We start from the raw sequence: 26,058 nt of genomic DNA, 5'->3' as shown, positions 1-26,058 counted from the left end.
TCAATGCAGTCTTAATTTTATTCAAAACATAACTTAATACTAGTCCATTTGACTCCCAGACACAGTAACTTATGATTGAATTCCTGTATCCCTCTTCTAGCTATGAGCCTTGTCCAAGTGACGAGGCGAGCAGGTGCCACAAAATTCATTGAACTGGTGAAGGAGGTGGGTCTCTTTGACGACTTGGTGTCCTTCGGTCCTTACACCATCTTTGCTCCCTCCAACGGAGCCTTCAAGAGTAAGTTCAAATGATTAAGTAGTTTTGCAGTCACTGGTACTAGAAGTATTCTTCATCTTTGAAGTGGCTGACACGGAAGTTTCCTGCAAGAAGGGCCTATCATTGACTTGGCACTTAGTGAATGAATGTGGAGATGACTGTTGTTTTACACACATATACACACACACATGCACATGCATATCCATATGATATATATATATATATATATATATATATATATATATATATATATATATATATATATATATATATATATATATATATATATATATATATATATATACATACATATATACATATATATAGGTAGGTCTTTCTCCTCTAGATCGAGAACGGGATATGCTGTATATCAGGTCCACAATAATATTCAATGGTATTCTTGTTGATTTTATAAAAAAGTTACAAAAGCTTTTGAACCCTGTCCTGGGTTCATCTTCAGTCTAACTAAAAATTATTGACACAATAAGTAAATATGTTAGCTCCAGTTTTAAGTGTGGAACCAGTGGACGACCTCAACAATGTGTTTTTCCACGGACGAGGCGACAAGCAGGACAGTCAACTATCCAACTAGGTGATTGCTTCTCATCTTCTTATATTCTGCATGGTTATCCTTCTTGATTTCCTCACCTGTTGTTGTTCTGCATGTAATTCATTGTTAGCGGTGACATCCTCAGAATCCCGGCTGTTATAAGGTGTCTGCAGGGTGAAGTCAGAGATAACGGCAGCATCAGACGAAAGAAAGACGGAGCCTGTCCTAACATTAAAACCTTTAATAAATGTTTTGATTACATGAAATTTAACTAGCAGGTCCTCATTAACGAACGACTTGTTTCCCTTAAATGATTCTCTTATATTTATGGCGGCACCCTCGACTAATCTTCTTATGTTGACGTTGTTACTTTTGTGAATGATGCTGGCTCTATTCCAGTCCGGTCTATGATCGTTATTGAATGCGTGGGTAAATAGTTACCTAAGCATTCAATGAACTGCATGCGGAACAACAACAACAACAGGTGAGGAGATCAAGAAGGATAGCCATGTGGAATATAAGAAGAGTAGAAGCAATCACCTAGTTGGATAGTTGACCGTCCTGCTTGTCGCCTCGTCCGTGGAAAAAACACATCGTTGAGGTTGTCCACTGTTCCACACTTAAAAAACTGGAGCTAACATATTTACTTATTGTGTCAATAATTTTTAGTTAGACTAAAGATGAACCCAGGACAGGGTTCGAAAGCTTTTGTAACTTTTTTATAAAATCAACAAGAATACCATTGAATATTATTGTGGACCTGATATACATACATATGCATATATATATATATATATATATATATATATATATATATATATATATATATATATATATATATATATATATATATATATATATATATATTTATATATATACTGTATATATATAAAGACAAAATCCACGAAGGAAAGAGAAACAATGGTGTGCTGCAAGGCCTTTCAACTTATAGAAATAAGTTTACAAAGAAAGCTCATATAAATGACAGATGGGGATTACAAAGGACAAAATATGTAACTGGAATCTAACACAACTGAAGAATTAGTAGAACCACCAAAATAGGGTTAAATATTTAAGAGGTCTTACAAAGGATTAGGATCAATCGTTCAGAAGCAGGGACAGGGCAATTGAAAAAGTACAACTCAATAATTCTCTTTTTTTTTTGTAAACAATAACAATTTTTGCAAGATGAACATTTTTACAAATGAAAAATTATTTCAACATATGAATACATAGAAAATATGTATAAGGTAACTAATTTGTAATTAAGTCAGTGATTTTATCTTTTAGGTTATCCTTGAACATTTTTCTAATACAGGGGTCCAAATAATACATGCCAGGGCTAAGGTTAAAATTACAGCTGGAAGTAAGCTGTATAATAGCAGATTCCAAAAGATTTCTTGAAGAGAAATCTTTCGATCTGATAATCATTGAACTTTCAGTCCAATTTATCCTGTGAGAGTTTTCACTTAAGTGAATGAATATAGCATTAAAGTGGTATAGATATGTTGACGATATTTTGGCTGTTTTGTCTACTGGTATTAATGTAAATGATTTACTCTCTAATTTGAATAACCAGGTACCATCCATTATCTTTACTTTAGAATTAGAAAAAGATAATGCCTCCCTTTCTTAGATGTTTTAATACATAGAGAACCACTTCAATGCAAATTCAGTATTTATAGGAAACCAACCAACAACTTAACTTATGTCCATTTTTATCTTGGTTTTGCTGAGGGAGATATCAGACTCCGTGAAGTTCGCGGTTATTTGTATGTGGGAGGGAATGTCTGCATCCATGCTTGCTTCTGCACTCTCACTCGGAGTGTGAGTTACACTCGCATCAATACACACTTGGGAGCATGCCATGTGGGTCCACTAATGATGAAGGTGATCTGCCGATGAGGGTCAGTACACCCGAACGCTTTGTTAAAGCGCGGTAGTTAGTCCGTTAGGGGAATGGGGTAGTTCATTGGGCCAAGACTAAGTCGGCGTTTGGGTCCGTTAATGGCTCCGGGAACCACTCCAGGATCACCACTGTGAGAGGGTGCAAAAGAGAGAGCAGGTAGACATTGACTGCTAGTTTATTAAGGGAGCAGGCCACTTATAAAGCGGCGTGCGGACGTCAGTACAAAGACATACAAGGACATACAGGTGACCTGGGGTCAATTGTTCTCAATGTGAAACAGGACAGGTGAGAACAGATAACGTGAAGAATAAAATTAACAGATTAGACACAATAATGCTCTGACATATGTACAATACAAAAGGGCACAAATGACTAAGTAATAAATGCACATTTACATAAATAAAACATGACTAGGTACCCCGACCTAAGGTCACGGGAAAAGTCACAGTAGAAAACGGGAGGTTCACTAGAGAAAACCCGTTGAGCGGGGACTTTACAACGTAAGCACCGGCCACCCCCACCTGCTGGTACCCACCTCCCGCCACCGTCTGGTTTTTGACATCATCCACAGGCTGTCCCACCCCTCCGGCAGGACGACGGCCAAGATGCTGGCAGAGAAGTTCGTCTGGCACGGCATATGGAAGGACGCGACGACCTGGGCGAGGCAGTGCATCCGGTGTCAGACCAGCAAAGTTGGGCGCCACTCCGAAGTTGGCGGTGGGCGACTTCCCCCAGCCAGGAAGGCATTTCGGACACATCCATGTTGATGTGGTAGGCCCCCTTCCCCCATCAGGTGGGGCCAGGTATCTTATGACAGTTGTCGACCGCTCCACCAGGTGGCCCGAAGCGACACCCATGGAAGAAGCCACCACCAGTTCATGCGCCGTGGCCCTCCTCTGCAGCTGGATCAGCCGGTTCAGTGTCCTGGACCATATAACAACGGGCAGGGGCCCAGCCTTCCTGTCCGAGCTGTGGACCGCCCTGGCATGCCTGCTGGGGACCACTCACCACAGCACCACCACCTACAACCCTGCGGCCAACGGATTGGTGGAAAGGTTCCACAGGTCCCTGAAGGCGGCCCTCATGGCCTGTTGCACCACCGGGAATTGGAAGTACCATCCACCCTGGGTCCTCCTAGGGCTGAGGACCGCCCCCCAGACCCAATGGCGACCCGTCCACAACAGAAAAAGTCAACGTGGAGTCTCTTGTAGTCCCGGGCGAACTCATCACGGGAGATCACCACAACCTGACGGTCCAGAGGCTCCGTAACACGGTCGGAAAGTTCGCCCCCTGCCAGCGGACATATACCGACAGGACAACCCCCTTCATGCCTCCCGGTCTGTCTTCCACCACCCACGTCTTCGTCAGGAACGACACTGTCCTCCTGCCCTTAACCAGGCCCTACAGGGGACCCTTCCTTGTGCTGGAGAGAAACAAAAAGGCATTCCAGCCATCCACGGGAAGATTGACTGGGTGTCAGTAGACCGCCTCAAGCCCGCACTGTTGGAGGAGGACGTCGGCGACACCCCTCAACACCCTCCGCAGGAGACGTCGCCCCCGCAGCCCAACCTGCCCACAAGAGTCGCATGGCCGCCCCCGTAAGGCCCCGGACCTTGGCAGCACTGCAGCCAACCACTCCCGCATGCAACGCACCCCCCAGCTGACATCGCGGAGCTGCGGCCCTCTCCAGCGCCCCAGCAGATACTTGCTTTAATCAGACATTACCTACATCTTGGGGTGGGGGGAGTATTGTAAAGTTCCTGCTCAACGGGTTTTCTTTAGTGAACCTCTCGTTTTCTACGGTGCCTTTTTCTCCTGACCTTAGGTCGGGGTACCTAGCCATGTTTTATTTTATGTAAATGTGCATTTATTACTTACTCATTAGTGCCCTTTTGTATTGTACATGTGTCAGAGCACTGTTGTGCCTAATCTGTTAATTTTATTTGTCATGTTATCTGTATTTACCTGTCCTGTTTCACACTGAGAACAATTGGCCTCGGGTCACCTGTGTGTCTTTGTATGTCTTTGTACTGATGTCTGCACGCCACTTTAAAAGCGACCTGCTCCCTTAATAACTAGCAGTCAATGTCTACCTGTTCTCTCTTTTGCACCCTCTCACATTATCACTGGAGGGGAATTTTATAAGTGATAAATGGATCAGTACTGACGGGTCTCGGTCCCTCGACACAGTACCTTCCAACGACTCCATTTGACAGTCAAACCATTGAGCCACCAAGATACTGAATGACATTTGTAGCTTCATGGTTGTTAATAAATCACGGTGTGATAAAATTATACATATATAATATTTAATTGTAATAGCCACAATGCCCTCTTAACTCTCTCGGATTACAATTACACGCATATGTATCAGGTAAAAAAAGTGACCAGTATATATATATATATATATATATATATATATATATATATATATATATATATATATATATATATATATATATATATATATATATATATATATATATATATATATATATATATATATATATATATATATATATATACATACATTATATATATGTGTGTATGTACATATACATTTATATATATATATATACATTTATATATTGTCACAAAAGTACCATGATGCACCAGGTTAACGTAATCACGTATTCTATTAAAGTAAAGTTAGTTACGTTAATAACACTGCTGACTAACAAAGGTAGGTTATGGGAAAACATTGCCCCTTCCTAGAAGAATCTCTCATTCCTAACCCCATAAAAATAATCTCTTAATACTCCTCCTTGACCTAGTAACTGCTTGAACCTCTCTTCTAGGTACTGCATTCTGGAAAGCCAAATCCCCGCCCGTGGCACAGACAAGCCGGCGAAAGGGATTAATTCCAAAATAGAAATCGGCCAGGCCTTAACAACAGAATCACCATGTGGCCAGGGCATACTGCATGGTGAAAGCATGGAAAGCATAGAAAATGGACTGCGAGGCGAGCAGGCTCTGCCATCTGGAAGGAGAGGAATCGTAATCTGCCAAGGTCTTAAAAGACGACGGGCGGGGGTGGTGCTTGTCAGAAACGCCTGGCCCCAGAATCCAGACACTTGTCCCTTGTCTCACCCTCAAGGTTTTAACCAGTCACGAATCTATTATTCTTCTATTGAATTTATTTTCCCTTCTGAAGTGCACTCTTTTCACGAAAAAAGTGAGTAAATATTCAAAGTTCACGTGTATACTAGCGCCTAGAATCAAGTTGATTTGGCACCTTATGAGCAACCCCCTCAATTCCCTAAATACTCTACCTATTGTCTGTGTAAGTAACCGATGCATTCTCATTTGCAGACGGAGTTGCTAGCTGTGGAATCATCTGTTCACCCCTGTGCTTGTGCTGTGGTTATAACCACTGTCCCTCACCCAACAGTGTTCTATGAAATGGATTTTCCCCCTTTTCTGTCATTGTGTAAATTACTGTAAATTTAGTTATTCAATAGGAATTTGTTTCTCCTTCCTGGTTTTGCAAATTTCCCCATTCTTCTAATTTTAAGTGAACCCAAGTATTTATCTGAACTTTCTCTGTTAAAGTAAAGCCTTCAGCTTGATTTTCTCTTATGATGTTTACCTGAATCCAAACCTGTAGTCAGAATTTGAAACCCCTTGGTAAGTTCCATATTATTCCCCAGGTAAAAATCTAATATTGGTGACCTTGCCAGGATCTTGTAGCCTTGCAAGGCACAGGATTATTGCATGCCTGCAACCTTTCACAGCTATCAGCTACTAGCTTTGCTAAAGCTGGATACAAGACGTAGAAACGAACCTTTTTATCGTAAATCCACCATTACAAGCACAAGTGAACAGGTTTCCACAGCTTAAGTACAAAGTTATTTTATTTTATGTGTTAGGCACAAACCAAAATCGTGACTGTAGAAGCTGTTAGAGATCAGTTAGGCCACATGCATGCTCCATGAATAGCTCGCAGAGAAGAGAGAGTGTTAGCCATCCAACAGAAGCTTTTGTTGCTATTGTGTGTTAGCCTGCATGTTTTCAATGCTAGGATAGTTAGGCAGTGAAGTGATATATCAAGCGATATCTAAGGAAATAGCGCATTATTTCCTCTCCCACATGTTCCTGACAACTTGCAGTCTGTCATTTTAGCTAGGAAACATGGCTAGCTGGGCCGTGAATTCATGCCCAACCAGCAAATTTTGCTCGCTGACCTCTCTCTCTCTCTCTCTCTCTCTCTCTCTCTCTCTCTCTCTCTCTCTCTCTCTCTCTCTCTCTCTCTCTCTCCTGATAGCCTTAGCGATCGTGCAAGAATTTAAAATAAGATTCCATGATTCCTGAAATCATTTTTTGAGAAAAATTTTGACATTCCCATACCTCATTTTATCCAGGACCAGCTGAGCCCAGAAATCTTGTACATAAAAGAATTACTTTCTTAAATTGTTACTACCACAAGCGCAAGCAAAGCGCAAGCGAAGCACACGTGTCAAATTCATTCCCTTTAGCACATGTCCTAAAAGTTTATGAGACCAAGCGAAGTCCTTCACTTATCAAGGCACAGGGAGAACAAATTCCCAAAATTGTTCAGCCGTCTCATAAGATCCTGCACATCCTTTTTGTTGAGATGGTCACGTGATTTCGCACGTGGCAAGCCAATCAAAACAATGGTCGTAGTCACGAGACTACAAGTAGAGTAAACACGACCCTCGTGATCACGTTAGTCAGGTCCCTGTAGAGTAATGGTAGATTCTTTTGCGCAGGTGATCTAGGCAAATAGACTTTGCCCATGCATGGTAGATTTAAGATTTTGTACTTATCATATTCTGCCGCATTTAATCCCACATACTTCGAATTAAGCACATTTTCCTTGTCACATTCTACACAATTATCCTTTGCTGAAGAAGCCAGCTAAATTTATTTCATCACGCATCTAATTGTGTAAATTCTGAAGCTATGTGCTTCCCATTTACCTAAAGGGCAAACTCATGTAATAAAGTTCAGCATAAGCCATCTATTCCCTGCACCAGGGGCCAAACATTTCTCATCAAACCAAACCCTCTCCTAAGGCGTAAGCTAAACATTTCTTTTATATTTTACTACATCATGCATGTCGCACAACCCTAAGTTCTTCGGAACCCAAATAACCACGTTCAACATGCACAAACCATAATTTCTTCGGAACCCAAATAAAAGTGTTCAACACGCACAAACACTAAATTCTTCGGAACCCAAATAAAAGCATTCAACACGCACAACCTTAAGTTCTTCGGAACCCAAATAACCGCGTTCAACAAACACAAACCCTAAGTTCTTCAGAACCCAAATAAAAGCTTTCCACACGCACAAACCTAAGTTCTTTGGAACCCAAGTAACCGCGCTCAACGCACAAACCCTAAGTTCCTCAGAACCCAAATAAAAGCGTTCAACATGCACAACCCTAAGTTCTTTGGAACCCAAATAACCACATTCAGCATGCACAAACCCTAACTTCTTTGGAACCCAAATAAAAGCGTTCAACATGCACAAATCATAAGTTCTTCGGAACTCAAATAACTGTGTTCAACACGCACAACCCTAAGTTCTTCAGAACCCAAACAACTGCGTTCAACACGCACAAACCTTACGTCCTTTGGAACCCAAATAACTGTGCTCAACACACACAAACCCTAAGTTCTTCAGAACCCAAATAACTGCATTCAACATGCACAACCTTAAGTTCTTCAGAACCAATATAACTGTGTTCAACAAGCACAAATCCCAAGTTCTTTGGAACCCAAAATAACATGCACACCCTTAAGTTCTTTGGGACAATATAACAGTGTTCAACACACACAGTCTTAAGTTCTTTGGAACAATATAACAGCATTCAACACACACAGCCTTAAGTTCTTCGGAACAAAGTAACAGCATTCAACACGCACAGCCTTACATTCTCTGGAACAAAATAAAATCAACTTTGAGTTCTTTGGAAAAAAATTAAAAGTGTTTATTACATCCAAACCTCTAGTTCTTCAGAACAGAATAAAAGTAGTGCATTATGCACAAACCCTTAGTTCTACAGAATAAACCCTGACACACTCATCATGAGCAAGCCTGAGTTCTATGGAACCACCCTTGAAGCAAAGGGCCACATCCAAGCCAAGCCCTTTTCTAAACGGAGCCCCAGGATTTCGGCACCATGCAAGCTGAGGGCTTCAAACAGTTCTCAAGCATTAGCAAGAGGTTGGGACCGATTGGGAAAGATCTGCAGAATTGGGTCCTAGAGAGGGCTAATGCTGCAAAAAAGGAGAGAGAGGAAAAGGAAGAGTGCAATGATGCACAAGGTTAACATAATTCATGTTTTCTATTAAAATAAAGCTAGTCGTGTTAATAACACCTCTGACTAACAAAGACAAGTTATGGGAAAACATTGCCCCTTCCTGGAAGAATCTCTCATTCCTAATCAGTTGAAAATAATTTCTTAATCCTCCTCCTTGACCTAGTGACTGCTCGAGCCTCTCTTCCAGTACTACCATCTGGAAAGCCAAATCTCCACTGGAGGCACAGACAAGCCGGCGAAGGGGATTAATTCCAAAATAGGAAGTGCCCGGGCTTTAACAACAAAATCACCACATGGCCAGGGCATACCGCATGGTGAAAGCATGGAAAGCATAGAAAACAGACCACGAGGCGAGCAGGCACTGCCATCTGGGAGGAGAGGAATCGTAATCTGCCAAGGTCTTAAAAGACGACGGCCGAGCGGCGCTCATCCAAAATACCTGGCCCCAGCATCCAGACAGTTGTCCCTTGTCTCATCTGCTTCATCAGAGCCCTGATTCTTCCCATGTGGCTGCTTTGAGCCTGAGTCTTTCTTTGTGGTGAAAGCCCTAATTCAAGCCCTCCCTACTGACGCTGAAGACAAGGTTGTAAAATCCCCACTCAATGAGTTCTCTATGATGAACATCCCATTTTCTGTGGTGCCTTCACATGCGACCTAAGGTCGGATGAACACAATCTTATTATCACTATTGTGAATTGTATATTTATTACCTGTTCATTTGCCCTTGTACCACGTTTATGTGTCAGAGTATTTTATGTCCAGCCAGCTATTGTTAATCATCATGTTTTCCGTATGTACCTGTCCTGTTTTGTGTAGAGAAATAGTTTAACCTCAGGTCACTTGTAAATTTTTGTACCCGCGGTCTCTGCATATACGCCGACATCCACACACTGGTTTATAAGTGGGTTGCTTCATCAATAAACCAGCAGTACTTGTCTTCCTGCTCATTATTTCGCACCTCTCACAGTGTGACCCCCGGAGTGGTTCCCGGAGCGGTTCCCGGAGCCATTAACAGACCAAAACGGCGACTTAGTCTTGGCCCGATGAACCAACCCACGCCCCTAACGCCCTACCAACCAAGGGCAGCCATCAGCATAAAGCTGCTGCCATTCACCCATCAGAACCCAGCGTCCTGGCTCTACAGGGTCGAGGGGCAATGCAGGGTGGCAGGCCTGACCGACGAGGTGTTGAAGGCGGACATCTCCATTAACGCCCTACTGGAGGAGATATACAAGAAGGTTGCCCGTGGGTGATGACAACGACAAGCCCTGCCACCTTCTAGGAGGTTAAAGACCACTCTCATCGAAACCTGCTCCCTGCTGGTCTCTGAGAGAACCGCCCGCGCCCACGACCTCGCCATCAACCCTCTTGGAGACGAGGCATGCCCTCCAGGACCTCCTCCTCCTCCACGAGACTGACAGCAGCAGCAGGTGCAAAGAGACTTGCCTGTCGAGGGAGATCCTCCTGCGGCAGCTACTCCCAGAGGTCCGTGGACATATCACAGAACCATACACCCTGCCGGCCAATGACCTGATCAAAGTGGCGCAGCAGCTGACGGGCTCCACGAGGGCAGCGAAGCAGGCGTCCATGCCTGCACACCCCATCAACTGCCTCCAGCCGAAGGACCCCATCACAGAGGGCATCAATGCCGTCGACAGGAGGCCACCCCTCCAGCAGAAGAAGGAAAGGCTGGGGCTTTGCTATTACCACTAGAGGTTCGGCAAAGCTGCCCAAAATTGTGAAGCCCTGCCTTTTCTCCCCTCCAAAAAACAGGGAAGCGGCACCCACCCTCACAGGCCGCCATGGCAGCAGCGTCCAAAACACCCAGTAGGCTTCTACGTCCGCGACACTATCTCCAGCAGGATGATGGTGATCGACACTGGAGCTATGCGGTCAGTGTTCCTGCCTTCCAGAGAGGACTGCAGACGTCCGCCGGATCTGGCTGCCTCCCTGATGGCTGCCAACAGGTCCCCCATCCTCTCCTACAGCACCAGGCTCCTGTCGTTCTCCATCCTTGGCCGGAGGTACAAGTGGAACTTCATCGTCGCAGACATTAGGACCCTGCTCCTGGGCACGGACTTCCTCGCCCACTTCGGACTGGCAGTCGACGTCAGCCGCAAGCACCTGCTGGACACCGAGTACTGCCAGTCCCTGCCCTTGTCGCCGGACCCCAGGGAGCCCACAGTCTGTTCTGTCGCTCCCCACCAGTACGGCTCCCTCCTGGAGGAATTCCCAGAGGTGTTCAAACCCGAGCTTTGTCAGGTGCCCGTGGCTCCTGCCAAACACGGGATAATCATCACATCAAGACAAGGGGACCACGACGCACATAAAGTTCCAGAGGTTTTCCCAACAGCACCTTCAGGAAGCCAAGAAGGCCTTTGCCGAGATGGAACGGATGGGCATAATGCAAGAAGGCTCCCAGCCCATGGGCCTCCCCCCTTCACATGGTACAGAAAGCGGACGGCACCTGGAGACCCTGCGGCGACTACAGGGGCCTCAACCTCACTACAGAACCCGACCACTACCCTCTGCCAAACATGCAGGACCTAACGGCCTCCTTCCACGGGGCCAAAATATTCTCAAAGTTAGATCTCTTGAAATCATATTTTCAGGACACTACACGAACTTGAGCGCCCACGACCCTCCAGGGCCTTGCAAGATTCACTTTTGCGGCTCCCCGAAGCTTTTCGACGCTTTGACGACGAGTCAAGCTTACTACTCGTGCATCTGAGAACGATATTGGACATGCCACCAACGGGCCGTGGTTAAAGTTTCATGGGCCGCGGCGCATACAGCATAATACCGAGACTACCAGTAGCTCCAGAGGACATCCCCAAAACTGCCATCGTCACGCCTTTCGGGTCCTACTGCGTCTTTGCCTTCTCCACCTTCGGCCTGAAGAACGCAGGGGCGACCTTTTAGAGACTGATAGACAGCATCCTGGCGGACCTGAAACTTCTGCGTCTGCTACGTCAATGATATCCTAATTTTTTCCAGATCCCACAGGGAAAACCTACGGCACATCTGGAAGGTCCTCCAGCACCTGCAGGAGAGTGGCCTCGTCGTCAGGTTCAACAAGTGCACCTTCGGTGTCGATAAGGTGGAATTCCTAGGCCATGAGATATCCCCAGGAGGCGTCCGCCCAGTTTCATCAAAGGTCGAGGCCGTTGTCAGGTTCCCCACCCCTACCTCCGTCAGGGCCATACAAGAATTCCTCGGAATGGTCAACTACTACAGGAGATTCATCCCAGGGATCTCGCACACCATGGCCCCCTTGACGGAGATCCTCAAGGGCATTCTGAAGACCTTAGGGTTGGGCCCCAACCAGCAAAGGGCCTTCTCCCTGACGAAGGCTGCCCTCGCCAAGGCAACGGCTTTGGCCCACCAGGACCCCAGCACTCCCCTCCAGCTGACAACGGACACCAGCAACGACGCCTGTGGGGTCGTCCTGGAGCAAGTCGTCAATGGAGCCCCTCAGCCCATTGCCTTCTTCAGCATAAAACTCAGCCCCACTGAGTCCTGCTACAGCACCTTCGGCAGGGAACTCTTCGCAGTGTACCAGGCAGTACGCCACTTCAAATTCCTCCTGTAGGGTACACCCCTTCACAGTTTGGACGGACCACCAGCCGCTGGTCCACGCCTTCACGAAGCTGGGGGATGCATGATCCTCCAGGCAGCAGCGGCACCTCGCGGCCATCGCGGAGTTCACCTGCACCATCAAGTACCTCCCCGGCAAGAAGAACCCAGTAGCCGACACCCTGTCAAGGATCAAAATCGACAAAGTGCAGCTTGGGATCGACTACAAGGACTTCACCCGTGAACAACTGCCGACCCAGAGACTCCAGCTTACCGCACCGCCATCACATCGCTGAAGTGGAAGGACGTGCCCCTCGGCCCTGGAGGGCCAACACTGCTGAGCGATGTAAGCACTGGCCACCCCCGCCCACTGGTGCCCGCCTCCCATCGTCGGCTGGTCTTCGACGTCATCCACGGACTGTCCCACCCCTCCGGCAGAACGACGGCCAGGCTGCTGGCAGAGAAGTTCGTCTGGCATGGCATATGGAAGGATGCGACAGCCTGGACAAGGCAGTGCATACAGTGCAAGGCCAGCAAAGTAGGGCGGCACACTGAATCAGGGGTGGGCGACTTTCCCCAGCCGGGGAGACGTTTCAGGCACATCCACGACGACGTAGTGGGTCCTCTTCCCCCATCAGGAGGAGCAAGATACCTTCTAACAGTCGTTGATCGCTCCACCAGGTGGCCCGAAGCTATGCCCATGGAAGAAGCCACCTCCAGTGCATGCGCAGAGGCCCTCCTCTCCAGCTGGATCAGCCGGTTTGATATCCCAGACCATGTAACTACGGACAGGCTTCTTGTCCGAGCTGTGGACCGCCCTGGCATGCCTGCTGGGGACCACTCACCACAGCACCACCGCCTACAACCCTGCATCCAATGGAATGGTGGAAAGGTTCCACAGGTCCCTGAAGGCGTCCCTCATGGCTCGTTGCACCTCCGAGAATTGGAAGTACCAGCTGCCCTGGGTCCTCCTCGGGCTGAGGACCGCCCCCAGAGCCAACGGCGACCCGTCTGCAGCAGAAAAGGTCTTCGGGGAGACCCTGGTAGTCCCGGGGGAACTCATCACAGAGGACCAGGACGACTTCACAACGCAGAGGCTCCACGACAGGGTTGGGAAGTTCGCCCCCTGCCGGTGGACATATACCGACAGGACGTCCCCCTTCATGCCTCCTGGCCTGTCCTCCACCACCCACGCCTTCGTCAGGGACAATGCCGTACGTCCACCCTTAACCACGCCCTACAGGGGCCTTTCCTCGTACTTGAGAGGAACAAGAAGGCATTCCGGGTGGCCATCCACAGGAAGGAAGACTTGGTATCTATAGACCACCACAAGCCCGTATTTCTTGAGGAAGACGTCGGGGGCACTTCCCAAAGCCCCCTGCAGGAGGTGACGCTCCCACAGCCCTCCCCCTCCGCAAGAAAACCTCGTGGGCGCCCCCAGAAGGCCCCAGGACCAGGCAGGAGGGCAACCCAACACACCCATCCACAGGGCACCGAAGAAGACGAACACCACCCCCAGCTGGCATCGAGAAGGCAGGGCCCCCTCTGCCGCCCAGCAGATACCTGCTTTGATCAGACGTTACCTACGTCTTAGGGGGGAGGTATTGTAAAGTTCCCGCTCAATGGGTGCTCTATGATGAACATCCCGTTTTCTGCGGTGCCTTCACATGCGACCTAAGGTCAGACGAACACAATCTTATTATCATTATTGTGAATTGTATATTTATTACCTGTTCATTTGCCCTTGTACCGCATATATGTGTCAGAGTACTTTATGTCCAACCAGCTATTGTTAATCATCATGTTTTCCGTATGTACCTGTTCTGTTTTGTGTAAAGAAATAGTTTGAACTCAGGCCACTTGTAAATTTTTGTACCCACGGTCTCTGCGTATACGTCGACGTTCGCACGCCGCTTTATAATCGGGTCGCTTCATCAATAAACCAGCAGTACTTGTCTTCCTGCTCATTATTTCGCACCTCTCACAAGGTCTCCTGTCTTTGACGGGAAGGAAAGTACCTGAAGCAAGGTTTTAACGAGTCGCGAATAAATTATTCTTCTACTGAATCTGTTTCCCTTTCTGTTTAGTGCATTTAGTAAATATTCAAAGTTCACGTGTATACTAATGCCTAGAATAAAGTTGCTTTGGCACCTTATGTGCAACCCCCTCGATTCCTTAATTCCGCTACCTATTGTCTGTTTAAGCAACCGATGCATTCTCGTTTGCAGACGAAGTTGCTAGCTGTGGAATCATCTGTTCACCCCTGTGCTTGTGCTGTGGTTATAACCACTGACCCTCACCCAACGGTGTTCTATGAAGTGGATTTTCCTCTCTTTCCCGTCACTGTGTAAATTACTGTAAATTTAGTTATTCAACAGGAATCTGTTTCACCTTTCTGTTTTTGCAAATTTCCCCATTCTTCTTAGTTTGTTAAATGTTACGATAAGTGATTTTAAGTGAACCCAAGTGTTTATCTGAACTTTCCCTGTTGAAGTAAAGTCTTCATTTTAATTTTCTCTTATGATGTTTACCTGAATCTACGCCTGCAGTCAGAATTTGAAACCCCATGGTAAGTTCCATATATATATATAAGATTTTTCCCCAGGTAAAAATCTTATATATATATATATATATATATATATATATATATATATATATATATATATATATATATATATATATACAGTATATATATGTGTGTGTTATACATATATATATATATATATATATATATATATATATATATATATATATATATATATATATATGAGTATATATATATATATATATATATATATATATATATATATATATATATATATATATATATATATATATATATATATATATATATATATATAATATATATATATATATATATATATATATATTTATATATATACATATACATATGTATGTATATGTATATATACATATATATATGTATATACTGTATGTATATATATATATATATATATATATATATATATATATATATATATATATATATATATATATATATATTGTGTATATATATATATATATATATATATATATATATATATATATATATATATATATATATATATATATATATATATATTGTATATATATATATATATATATATATATATATATATATGTATATATATTTATGCATATATATCTATGGCAAATAAGTAAATAAAACAGATAAAAACCGAGACTAAAGAATGGATAAATGTGTGCTTGAGATTTTCTGCAAGCAAGCATAAACAATGCTATCAAGCCAAGGAAGGCCTGGTATCATTGTTTAAATGTGCACCAGACGACCTAAGGCAAGAGAAAAATACCCCGCATGCAGTTGAACACAACATATTACTTAAAAGAGGAATTCTTGATCTTTAAAAAAAGATAATGATTTAATGCATCGCCTATGATATGAGGTTATTCCACAGGAACTATACTCAACTCTATTTTAAAACGTTGCCTTATTTCGTAGAAAGAACGACTGATATTTCATTCCCCGCATTCCAAATATTGGAATGAGAATACTGTTTCGTTTCCAGCTATGTAAAGAGACCAGTTTCTAAGGATAATGAGATGGAAAGAAAGGAAACGCGAATTGGTTGAAGAAAGACTGTTCATAAAATTGCTTTCGAAAAATTAAGTACTTTGTAAGAAATTCAGTGCTCTGGGATTCACACTGATTCGAATACGCATATAATTCATAATGTATATTCGTACTTAACTGTATCTCCAATCATGTTTTAACGGTAGCCTATATCATCATCCACAATAGAGGATGACTCCAGAGGAAACATCATCCAATAGCCCCTGACACAACCATGCTTCAATTACTGAATCAAGAGTAATTTCCTTGAGCAGAAAATGTCCAAAAGACTGACAGTTTTATACACCTACACAAAATTTCCACCATCTATCAGGCGCTGTAGGCCTTCCTTTCCTCATTCCTCCGAACATTTCCAAGTCAGACTTTTTATCAATTTAGCTGATTGAAAAATCTTAAGACACCTGACCCAGCCTTTTCCCTATGCTAACCCTATGCTAATCTCCTCACTTCCTAATAAGCTGTGAATATTGTACAAAAAACGTTCCTTTCACCAGCTCCAGCTTTCATCCTTTCATTGGCGCTTCGCTTCCATAAAGGGGAGCTGACTTAACAATTCCTTCATATATTCTCACCTTCCAGCCTTCCTTGTTTTGCTTAGTCTGTGACTCACCTCTTCTCATCATAAAATCATCAGCCTTTACAGATTTAAGTTTTATAATATATATATATATATATATATATATATATATATATATATATATATATATATATATATATATATATATATATATATATATATATATATATTCAGAATATGCCCAACAGTTTCGTCCTCCAGTGGACCTCTTCTTGGAGCGTGTATTAAGGAAAGAGAAAAAGTTTACAATGTACTGCATGTAGCCAAGAAATGCCTAAAATCTGAAACAAATGAAATACCATTGACCGGAAACTAGCAGTTTAAACAAATAGCATTCAACAGTAAAATAATACAATAAAATACGAAGAGTAGTTGAGCAAATGAAAAATACCAAAGGTAGGCTACAATGTAGGCTCCTGAGTAAGCCCCATACACCACACCTTTTGCCAGAGTTAATGCATTCAGTACATTGTACCTTTAATTTCTTTCCAAAAGTCTGAATAAGGCTTTGGACTCACTCAGAAAAGACGAAGATATTTACATAACCATGGCAGCTAAAGCTAATGTTATTGTTATTTTGGATCGAGTAGACTATGTTGATAAAATGAACGTTCTGTTAAATGACCAAGATACATATGAATAATTGATTTCTAATCCACGTGAGCGTGTAAATGCACAATTTTCTAAACGACTGAGAGAGATATTTGAGAATAATCAGGACATGGTAAACATGCTTACTACTGTAAATGCTAGACTTCCCTATTTGTATGGTACTGCTAAAACCCATAGGGAAGGACAGCCGGTACGTCCTATAATTAGTACTATTGGTTCAGTGTCTTATAAACTGTAAGTTCCTAGTCACATTATTGCAGCCACGTGTAAGTACAATATCTGATTCTCATGTTGAAAATAATCTAGATTTTGCAAAGAGACTGATCATGAAAACCCCCAAAAATGATGAGATAATGGTAAGCTTTGATGTTAAAAGCCTGTTCACTTGGTGTACCTGTCAACGACTTCTTAGATTTTTTAAACAGTGACCTAAATAAGCATGTCATATCTCTGCTAACCATGTCATTTTAGAATTAATCAGACTGTGTGTGGTTGACACTTGTTTTATTTTTCATGGAAAATTTTACCGACAAAAATTTGGAATGCAGATGGGTCATTGCTTATCCCCAGTATTATCAAAGATTTACGTGGAATTGTGTGAGTGTAGAATAGCTAATTCTATTATGGCAGATATTATTTTCTGGGTGAGATATGTTGACGATGTATTTACTGTACTGAAAACTTAAATTGACGTTCAGGAAATCTCGAGAGATCTCAATAATTTAGTTCCCGCCATAACTTTTACGGTTGACCAAGAAGACAATGGTGTTATTTCAGTTTTGGATGTTACAGTTGTTAGGTCAGTTGTAAGTTCTAGCTATAATAAAATACAAAAAAAAACTACACATAACAATCTTATAATTAACAATTACTCCCACAAAACAGACGTACTGCACTCAGCATTAAGATCAGTGCATCTTAGAGCACTTAATATTTGCAGTCCAGAATTTATCAGTGAGGAATTAGAATTTATATATACCAAGTTGGTATTCAAAGTAACTTTAAATTAGAAGATACTGACTACAATCTAACGTTAGCAAGAACAACATTTTACTCACATGAGGACAACAGAAAACTGAATTTTATATCTTTCCCATACCATCCCACATTAGAGTCTATAGTCCACCCCCAAAAGGTTACTTGGTTTTCGGGCACCTATTTCATTTCCTAGCACCATTGGTAAAAATGTAATTCGTAATAGTCCGGAAAGCACTGAAGGGGTTATTTATTACGTACCATGCAAGTGCGGTAGTTTTTGTATAGGACAATCTGGGAAGACACTCGAAAAACGCATTTCAAATCATAAATATAACATAAGAACAAATAATATAAGTAATGCGTTTTGTGTTCACAGAAGTATGTGTAATTTACCAATTGACTGGCTCAGGTCAAAGATTTTATTTAAGAGCACAGGTTTAATTAAAAGAAATTTGATAGACAGCTTGCATTGTTCACAGCAAGGGAAAAAACTTTAATTTATCGCCTGGTTTATATAAATTAGATCCTTTTATTTTACATGTCATGAGATGTCAGTACAAACTGGACAATGTTATCCATTAACTATCATATAAAACACGTTTGTTACTATGTACTTAGTGATATGCTGTTTCAAATGGACGTGTTACCTCTTTGTATTTTGCTATTTTTCATTTGCTCAACTACTGTTCTTCTTTTATTGTATTATTTTACTGCCGAATGCTTTTAGTTCAGACTGCTACTTTCTGGTAACGGTCTTTCATATGCTTAAGATTTTAGGCCTTTCTTGGCAACATACATTGGAAACTTTTTCTCTCTCCTTAATGAATGAATGCTCCAAGAAGAGGTCCATTGTGGGACGAAACTGTTGGGCGTCTTCTCATACAAACACCTTTCATTTTCGGATGTGGAATACAAGTTACTGAAAAACATATCTTCGTGTCTAGAAGATTAACAGTAATGTATATATATATATATATATATATATATATATATATATATATATATATATATATATATATATATATATATATATATATATATATATATATATATATATATATAGATATATATATATATATATATATATATATATATATATATATATATATATAATGTATATATATATATATATATATATATATATATATATATATATATATATATATATATATATATATATATATATATATATAATGTATATATATATATATATATATATAGATATATATATATATATATATATATATATATATATATATATATATATATATATATATAATTGTCTCGTTTTTAAAGAAATGTCTTCATTGTAAATTTAATTCCATTTTTGTTCTTTTTTCAGAACTCAACGATTCCTTGTTCAACAACAAGGATGCCCTGAGGAGCCTCGTCATGTACCACTTAGTGGCGGGATCTCACGCCAGTTTCACTCTACTCGATAACCAAGTGCTCCCCACCCTCCTCCAAGACACCTTCCTCAGACTGAAGGTCCATGCTAGGGTTAGAATTCTTTCTTCTCCTTTTCTTCATACCTTATTTTGTTTAAGATTGCATCTTTTTCTTTTAACTTCTCCGTTTCTGTCACTTTCATCATTATCTAACTCGTGAATCGTGGGTGAACATCCCCAGTGTCTTAAACTGCCACAATAATAGAGCTTCCATACACTCAAGAGAAGGCTCAAATATGTGTGTGTGTATGTTCCAGCATAACTGAAACGCACTGAGCAATTTCAACCAAGCTTGTTATGCATATGATTTACTATCTTGAAAAGAATACTGTGGGTGGTAAGACATCACTAGCACCAAAGGGCACCAAATGGGGTTTGGGGTGGGAAAGGCTTCCCTGAAACGGGGCTGGTTCTGCCCATAGACTCAGTAACTAAATAAACACTACAGGTTTATCATACCTCATTTCAGTATATACATGACTTACTATCTGGAAAAAAATTCTGTGTAGGTAGGACATCACTGGCACCAAAGGGGGCGGGGATGGGAAGGGGGATGACATGTAAAACTAACCAAAGATGACGGATATTAGTGTCTAATCCATAGTTTTTGAGGTTGATGAGATAAATAGTGACACTCCCTATGCCCTATAAGTCCAAGTTCAGCCCTGATAGGAATGGGGGTTGAGAAAAGGTCAAATATAAAATGTCAAAAATGTTGTGCATTGTAACTGAAACAACTTTCTTAACAGGAAAGGGAAAGAGTGAGAGAGAGAAAGAAAGAGAGAGTGAGAGGAAGAGGAAGTGAAAGAGAGAGAGAGTAGAAGGGGGTGTTAGGGATGAGAGAGAGAGAGAGAGAGAGAGAGAGAGAGAGAGAGAGAGAGAGAGAGAGAGAGAGAGAGAGAGAGAGGTGTTAGGAGGAGAAAGAGGGAAAGAGTGTGAGAGAGAGAGTTTATTGGTTGTTATTCAGAGTTTTCCTGGGCAGTTCCGGGTTGCTCAGCTAGTATATATATATATATATATATATATATATATATATATATATATATATATATATATATATATATATATATGTATATAGATATATATATATATATATATATATATGTGTGTATATAGATATATATATAGATATATATATATATATATATATATATATATATATATATATATATATATATATATATATATATATATATATACATCACTTATCCTTGTCACTTGAGGATGACATATTGCCAGAAATCCTTTTTGGAAGTGAGTGTTGCTCAAATGTCGATCACCTTCTCCAGACTTCATTAATTAAGAAGTGCTTCCCACAGGTGATGAGCGCAGAGGACGGAATCGTAACCAGCGGTGACCACGTAGCCTTCAACGGTTATGTCCACGTGGTCGACAGAGTACTCCACCCGCCCGTGTACTCCATCGCCAGGGTTCTGGCGAGAAACCCGAATCTGCGGCGATTCACGTCTCTCGTAACGCAGTCCGGCATAGCACTGTGGCGGGAGCTGAGCCTCGAGAAGGGACCTTACACGCTCTTCGCTGTCCCAGACGACGACATGGACCGCTGGGCGTCGGATCTCTTCACGTACTACAGGCTAATCAATGACGAGAGGCTTCTCAATAGGGTATGTGGTTTAGAGACGTTTGGGTCTGGGTATTGGAACGTTATTTTAAGGGATAGAGCTTGTAGGGTGTGCAGGAATAGGGCTGTGGCCTCTCTCTCTCTCTCTCTAGCCCAGAAGTTGTCAGGGCGAAGTGCACAAACCTCTTCGGAAGGTTCATAGGGGGTTTCCGGGGGTTACTTCTTCATCAAATAACTTCGTGTGTCATTTTATAAGTTGTCATGGCAATGATTGACTAGCGCACATAATTGCCTAATAACTATTTTAAGTCATTTGTTAAAATCACAAAGCCATTTTATTATGAATGAGTTTATATTGCGTATCAGGTTAATGGAGATATTGAAGATTTCACTATCAAAAGGCCTGTCAGCATTTTCAGTTCATGAATATCTCTTTATGCTGCTTATCGTCTCTTATAAGTTAAAAATGTCACCTTTTATCCCTAGATTTTTCTCGCGCAAAATGTTACCGCCCAGTTTCTTACTTTCCATTTACTCATTCGGGTTCAAATTCGTGCCAAAGTTTTCACTGAAAAAAAAACAAAAGCAAAACAAATGTTAATTTAAACCTGACAAATGAACCCTGTAGGCTTTCCCAAACCTGATTCTCTTTTTGAAATGACGTTCTTCAGTTATATTTATAACCATTTGCATATGATTTATTTTCTGTTCGGGTTGTTATTTCGTCTTAATTCGTTCAATGAGTTAGGTAACTGGGTTATCCAAGATTACAGCACTTTTAGCCAAGTTAATAATTGTCAAAATAGTCACTGCACGTGCATGCTAAGTTTGCAGTGCTTGGTTTTGCGAGATAACATTACGTGCTATATTTTTGAAGAGAAGAGAATCAGTGTATTTGTATAAAATAGAAGATGGTTTTCAGTAAGGCAGTGGCCTTCCATACTGTGACAAATCTCTCAAAAGGATAATAGAAATGAAGAGGAGCCAATAAAGATATTATATAGTCTAAGGGTTTGGGAGAGTGGGTGGGGAAAGGAAAGCTTTTGCCTTCTCTCCTCTCTCTTTAATGTAGGAAGTTTACGAGAGCGAGGGAAGACATAAGCCGGCACAGAACTCTTAGCTTTGTTGGAACTTACCCTGGTCTCTATGCTTTGCAGAGCCTGAGCGCCCATATCCTGGACGACTTCGTGATGCCGCGGGCTTTGGAGGAAGGTTCCCACTCCGTCCTGCGCCCTCGGTTAAAGCGACCGGGTCGTCATGGCTATCCGCTGCGCCTTACAGTCTCTGAAGGGCGTCTGTCTCTCCGGCACGCTTCCATCAGCAAGAACTTCGTCTTGTGCACCAACGGCATCATCCTCTTCATCGACACGCTGCTCCTTCCTTGATCGTCTTTTGTTTTAGACCGAATTTTCGTACGAGCGCGTCTTGTGCCGCCTTTTAACAATCTGTTGCCAGTATAAAATATTTTTCCCTAAGTTGCAGTGATTGTGTTTTGATGGAAGGTTTGACGGAAGAATGATAAGGCGCAGGAAAACGCCCTTTTGGGGACTTGAGGTCTCAGTCAAGAGGATCCTTTGTAGTCGAACAGTCATATGAAAAAGATTGGAATTGGTTATTTGGGTCCTTTTCGGTCTTCCTCTATCGTCTGTTGTTCAAGAAGTTCAGCATCGTAAGGGAACAGAATTTCATTTCGACGCAAACAAACATGTGTTGCTAGCTATCAAGCCTGTGATCTACTCAAATGCTTAGATTTCATCCTATCCTCAGTGTCACACCTTTACACTGTCATCAGTATTCTTCCACTTTCTCAGTGGAAATTCTTAGAAATTCGTGGAAGATATTGAATCTCTAATCCAAAGTAACCGATGTTTCCTAAGATTGAAATTGAGGATATATATATATAGTATGTATGTATGTATGTATGTATGTATGTATATATATATATATATATATATATATGATTATCACTTTTGTACGTGATTCATTTATCACACATTACCACAGGTGAAAAATAAGAAACGGAGTGTAAGTCCTGACCGGTTTCGACTTTATTTCCAAGCCATTGACGAAGGACTGATACAGAGTATGAGAAGTCACAAATATATATACTACAAGAACAGTACTGACGAACATACACAACCGTTAGAGACTACATATCCCCACTCAGACCGGTGTCGAGGTAGGAGTGGCCCTTAAAACTCATTTGGCTAAAAATCACAATAGACTCTCAGGGGACATTGCTGATAAACAAACCATACGCCACCTCAGATCCACACCTGACAGGTGTCACAGAGGCGGAGTTTGGAAACTCATTAACATTACTACCCTCGTACTGTGTTTACAAATATGATAATCCTATTTTCATACATCTCTACTGCCTACCTTAAAGTTTAAACAATTTACAAATTTCTTTTGATATTAAAGGATCAAGTTTATACATCCCTTGACTGATATTCATATTATGGTTGTAACTTTCTTTTATAAAGCTAGATTCAATGATATTCCTTTTCAGTGCATTATTAGAATATACAATCCTTTTGCCCCTTCCCAGTTGATAGCATGATTGTTCTCACTAACATGTACAAATATACCACTGTTCCCCTGTGCATATCTCACACATTTCTTATGCTGTTCAATTCTTTTTCTAGTGCTTTCCCGGTTTGGCCAATATAAAAGTTGTCACAAGACTTACACGGAATTTTATATACACACCCTTTAGTATTGTCAGGGAGTTCTTGATAAGTACATTTTTCATTGTTTTATTGTTCTTAAATGCGACATTAACACCAAAACTCTTAAGAAGATGAGGATATCTTTCATATTATTATTATAAGGCAAAACAAGCAAATTTTTGTGTTGTAAGGTTCTTTTGGTTTTGATACATAGTCTTTTTGCCGCTTCAAATGCACTGTTTAATACACTATCAGGATATTTCAATTTCTTGCCTGCATTCCTAATCTTATCTATTTCATCATCAATATATTCAGGGCTACATACCCGTAATGCTCTTAAAAACATAGATGAAAACACTGACTTTTTAACCTTATTGCTTTGTCCAGAATAGAAATGCACATAGGAAGAAATATTAGTGGGTTTTCTATACACACTATATTTAAACCCACTACTATTTCTTCGTATGAGGACATCCAAAAACGGTAAGCACCAATCATTTTCCATTTCCATCGTGAATTTAATTGATGGTACTATTTGATTTAACTTGGCAAAAAAGTTATTTACATCTTGGTTCCTTGGCCATACACAAATTATGTCGTGAACATACCTAAACCATGTTACATTACGTGGGATTATGTTGTTTAATATCTTCTTTTCAAAAAATTCCATATATAAGTTACTTAACACTGGGGATAGAGGGTTTCCCATTGCCATACCAAAATTTTGTGAGTACAATTTACCATTAAATTCAAATTTACAATCTTTTTTACACATAATTTAATCAGTTCAATTAAAGTACTTTTAGAAAATGGGATATCCAGCTGTGTGTTCTCTAACAATTCAGATAAAAACGCCATCAGATCATCTATTGGTACCTTTGTGAATAATGATACTACATCAAAACTTACAAGCCTGGATTCACTATTAATCTCTACACTATTTAGTTTATTTATCAGGTCCACATTATTCATGATATTTGCATTTGAGATGGTACCTACTAATGGGTTGAGGATATCTACTAAGTACTTTGCTAGCTTGTATGATGCGGAACCAACTGAACTGATAATTGGCCTGGCAGGAAAGTTTGTATGGTACAATAAAAACAAACTTTCCTGCCAGGCCAATTATCAGTTCAGTTGGTTCCGCATCATACACGCTAGCGAAGTATTTAGTAGATATCCTCAACCCATTAGTAGATACCATCTCAAATGCAAATATCACGAATGATGTGGACCTGATAAATAAACTAAATAGTGTAGAGATTAATAGTGAATCCAGGCTTGTAAGTTTTGATGTAGTATCACTATTCACAAAGGTACCAATAGATGATCTGATGACGTTTTTATCTGAATTGTTAGAGAACACACAGCTGGATATCCCATTTTCTAAAAGCACTTTAATTGAACTGATTAAATTATGTAAAAGATTGTAAATTTGAATTTAATGGTAAATTTTACTCACAAAATTTTGGTATGGCAATGGGAAACCTCTATCCCCAGTGTTAAGTAACTTATATTTGGAATTTTTTGAAAAGAAGATATTAAACAACATAATCCCACGTAATGTAACATGGTTTAGGTATGTTCACGACATAATTTGTGTATGGCCAGGGAACCAAGATGTAAATAACTTTTTTGCCAAGTTAAATCAAATAGTACCATCAATTAAATTCACGATGGAAATGGAAAATGATTGGTGCTACTGTTTTGGATGTCCTCATACGAAGAAATAGTAGTGGGTTTAAATATAGTGTGTATAGAAAATCCACTAATATTTCTTCCTATGTGCATTTCTATTCTGACAAAGCAATAAGGTTAAAAGTCAGTGTTTTCATCTATGTTTTTAAGAGCATTACGGGTATGTAGCCCTGAATATATTGATGATGAAATAGATAAGATTAGGAATGCAGGCAAGAAATTGAAATATCCTGATAGTGTATTAAACAGTGCATTTGAAGCGGCAAAAAGACTATGTATCAAAACCAAAAGAACCTTACAACACAAAAATTTGCTTGTTTTGCCTTATAATAATAAT

General features: G+C 41.1%; 1 protein-coding gene across 1 annotated transcript in view; it reads left to right on the top strand.

Annotated features, from left to right (window-relative positions):
- LOC136827841 (transforming growth factor-beta-induced protein ig-h3-like) overlaps positions 1-23,248 on the top strand; it is a 40,906-nt gene extending 17,658 nt beyond the window's left edge. Inside the window, exons 10-13 of the mRNA XM_067085301.1 lie at positions 101-238; positions 19,664-19,821; positions 21,089-21,394; positions 22,509-23,248. Of these exons, the coding sequence (XP_066941402.1) occupies positions 101-238; positions 19,664-19,821; positions 21,089-21,394; positions 22,509-22,736 (830 nt within the window). The 3' untranslated portion in view covers positions 22,737-23,248. The remainder of the gene's footprint in view (positions 1-100; positions 239-19,663; positions 19,822-21,088; positions 21,395-22,508) is intronic.
- The last annotated feature ends 2,810 nt before the right edge of the window (positions 23,249-26,058 follow it).

This window comes from Macrobrachium rosenbergii, chromosome 42, assembly GCF_040412425.1.
Source record: "Macrobrachium rosenbergii isolate ZJJX-2024 chromosome 42, ASM4041242v1, whole genome shotgun sequence".
Lineage (NCBI taxonomy): Eukaryota > Metazoa > Arthropoda > Malacostraca > Decapoda > Palaemonidae > Macrobrachium > Macrobrachium rosenbergii.
This window is presented reverse-complemented; position numbering and strand designations above follow the sequence as displayed.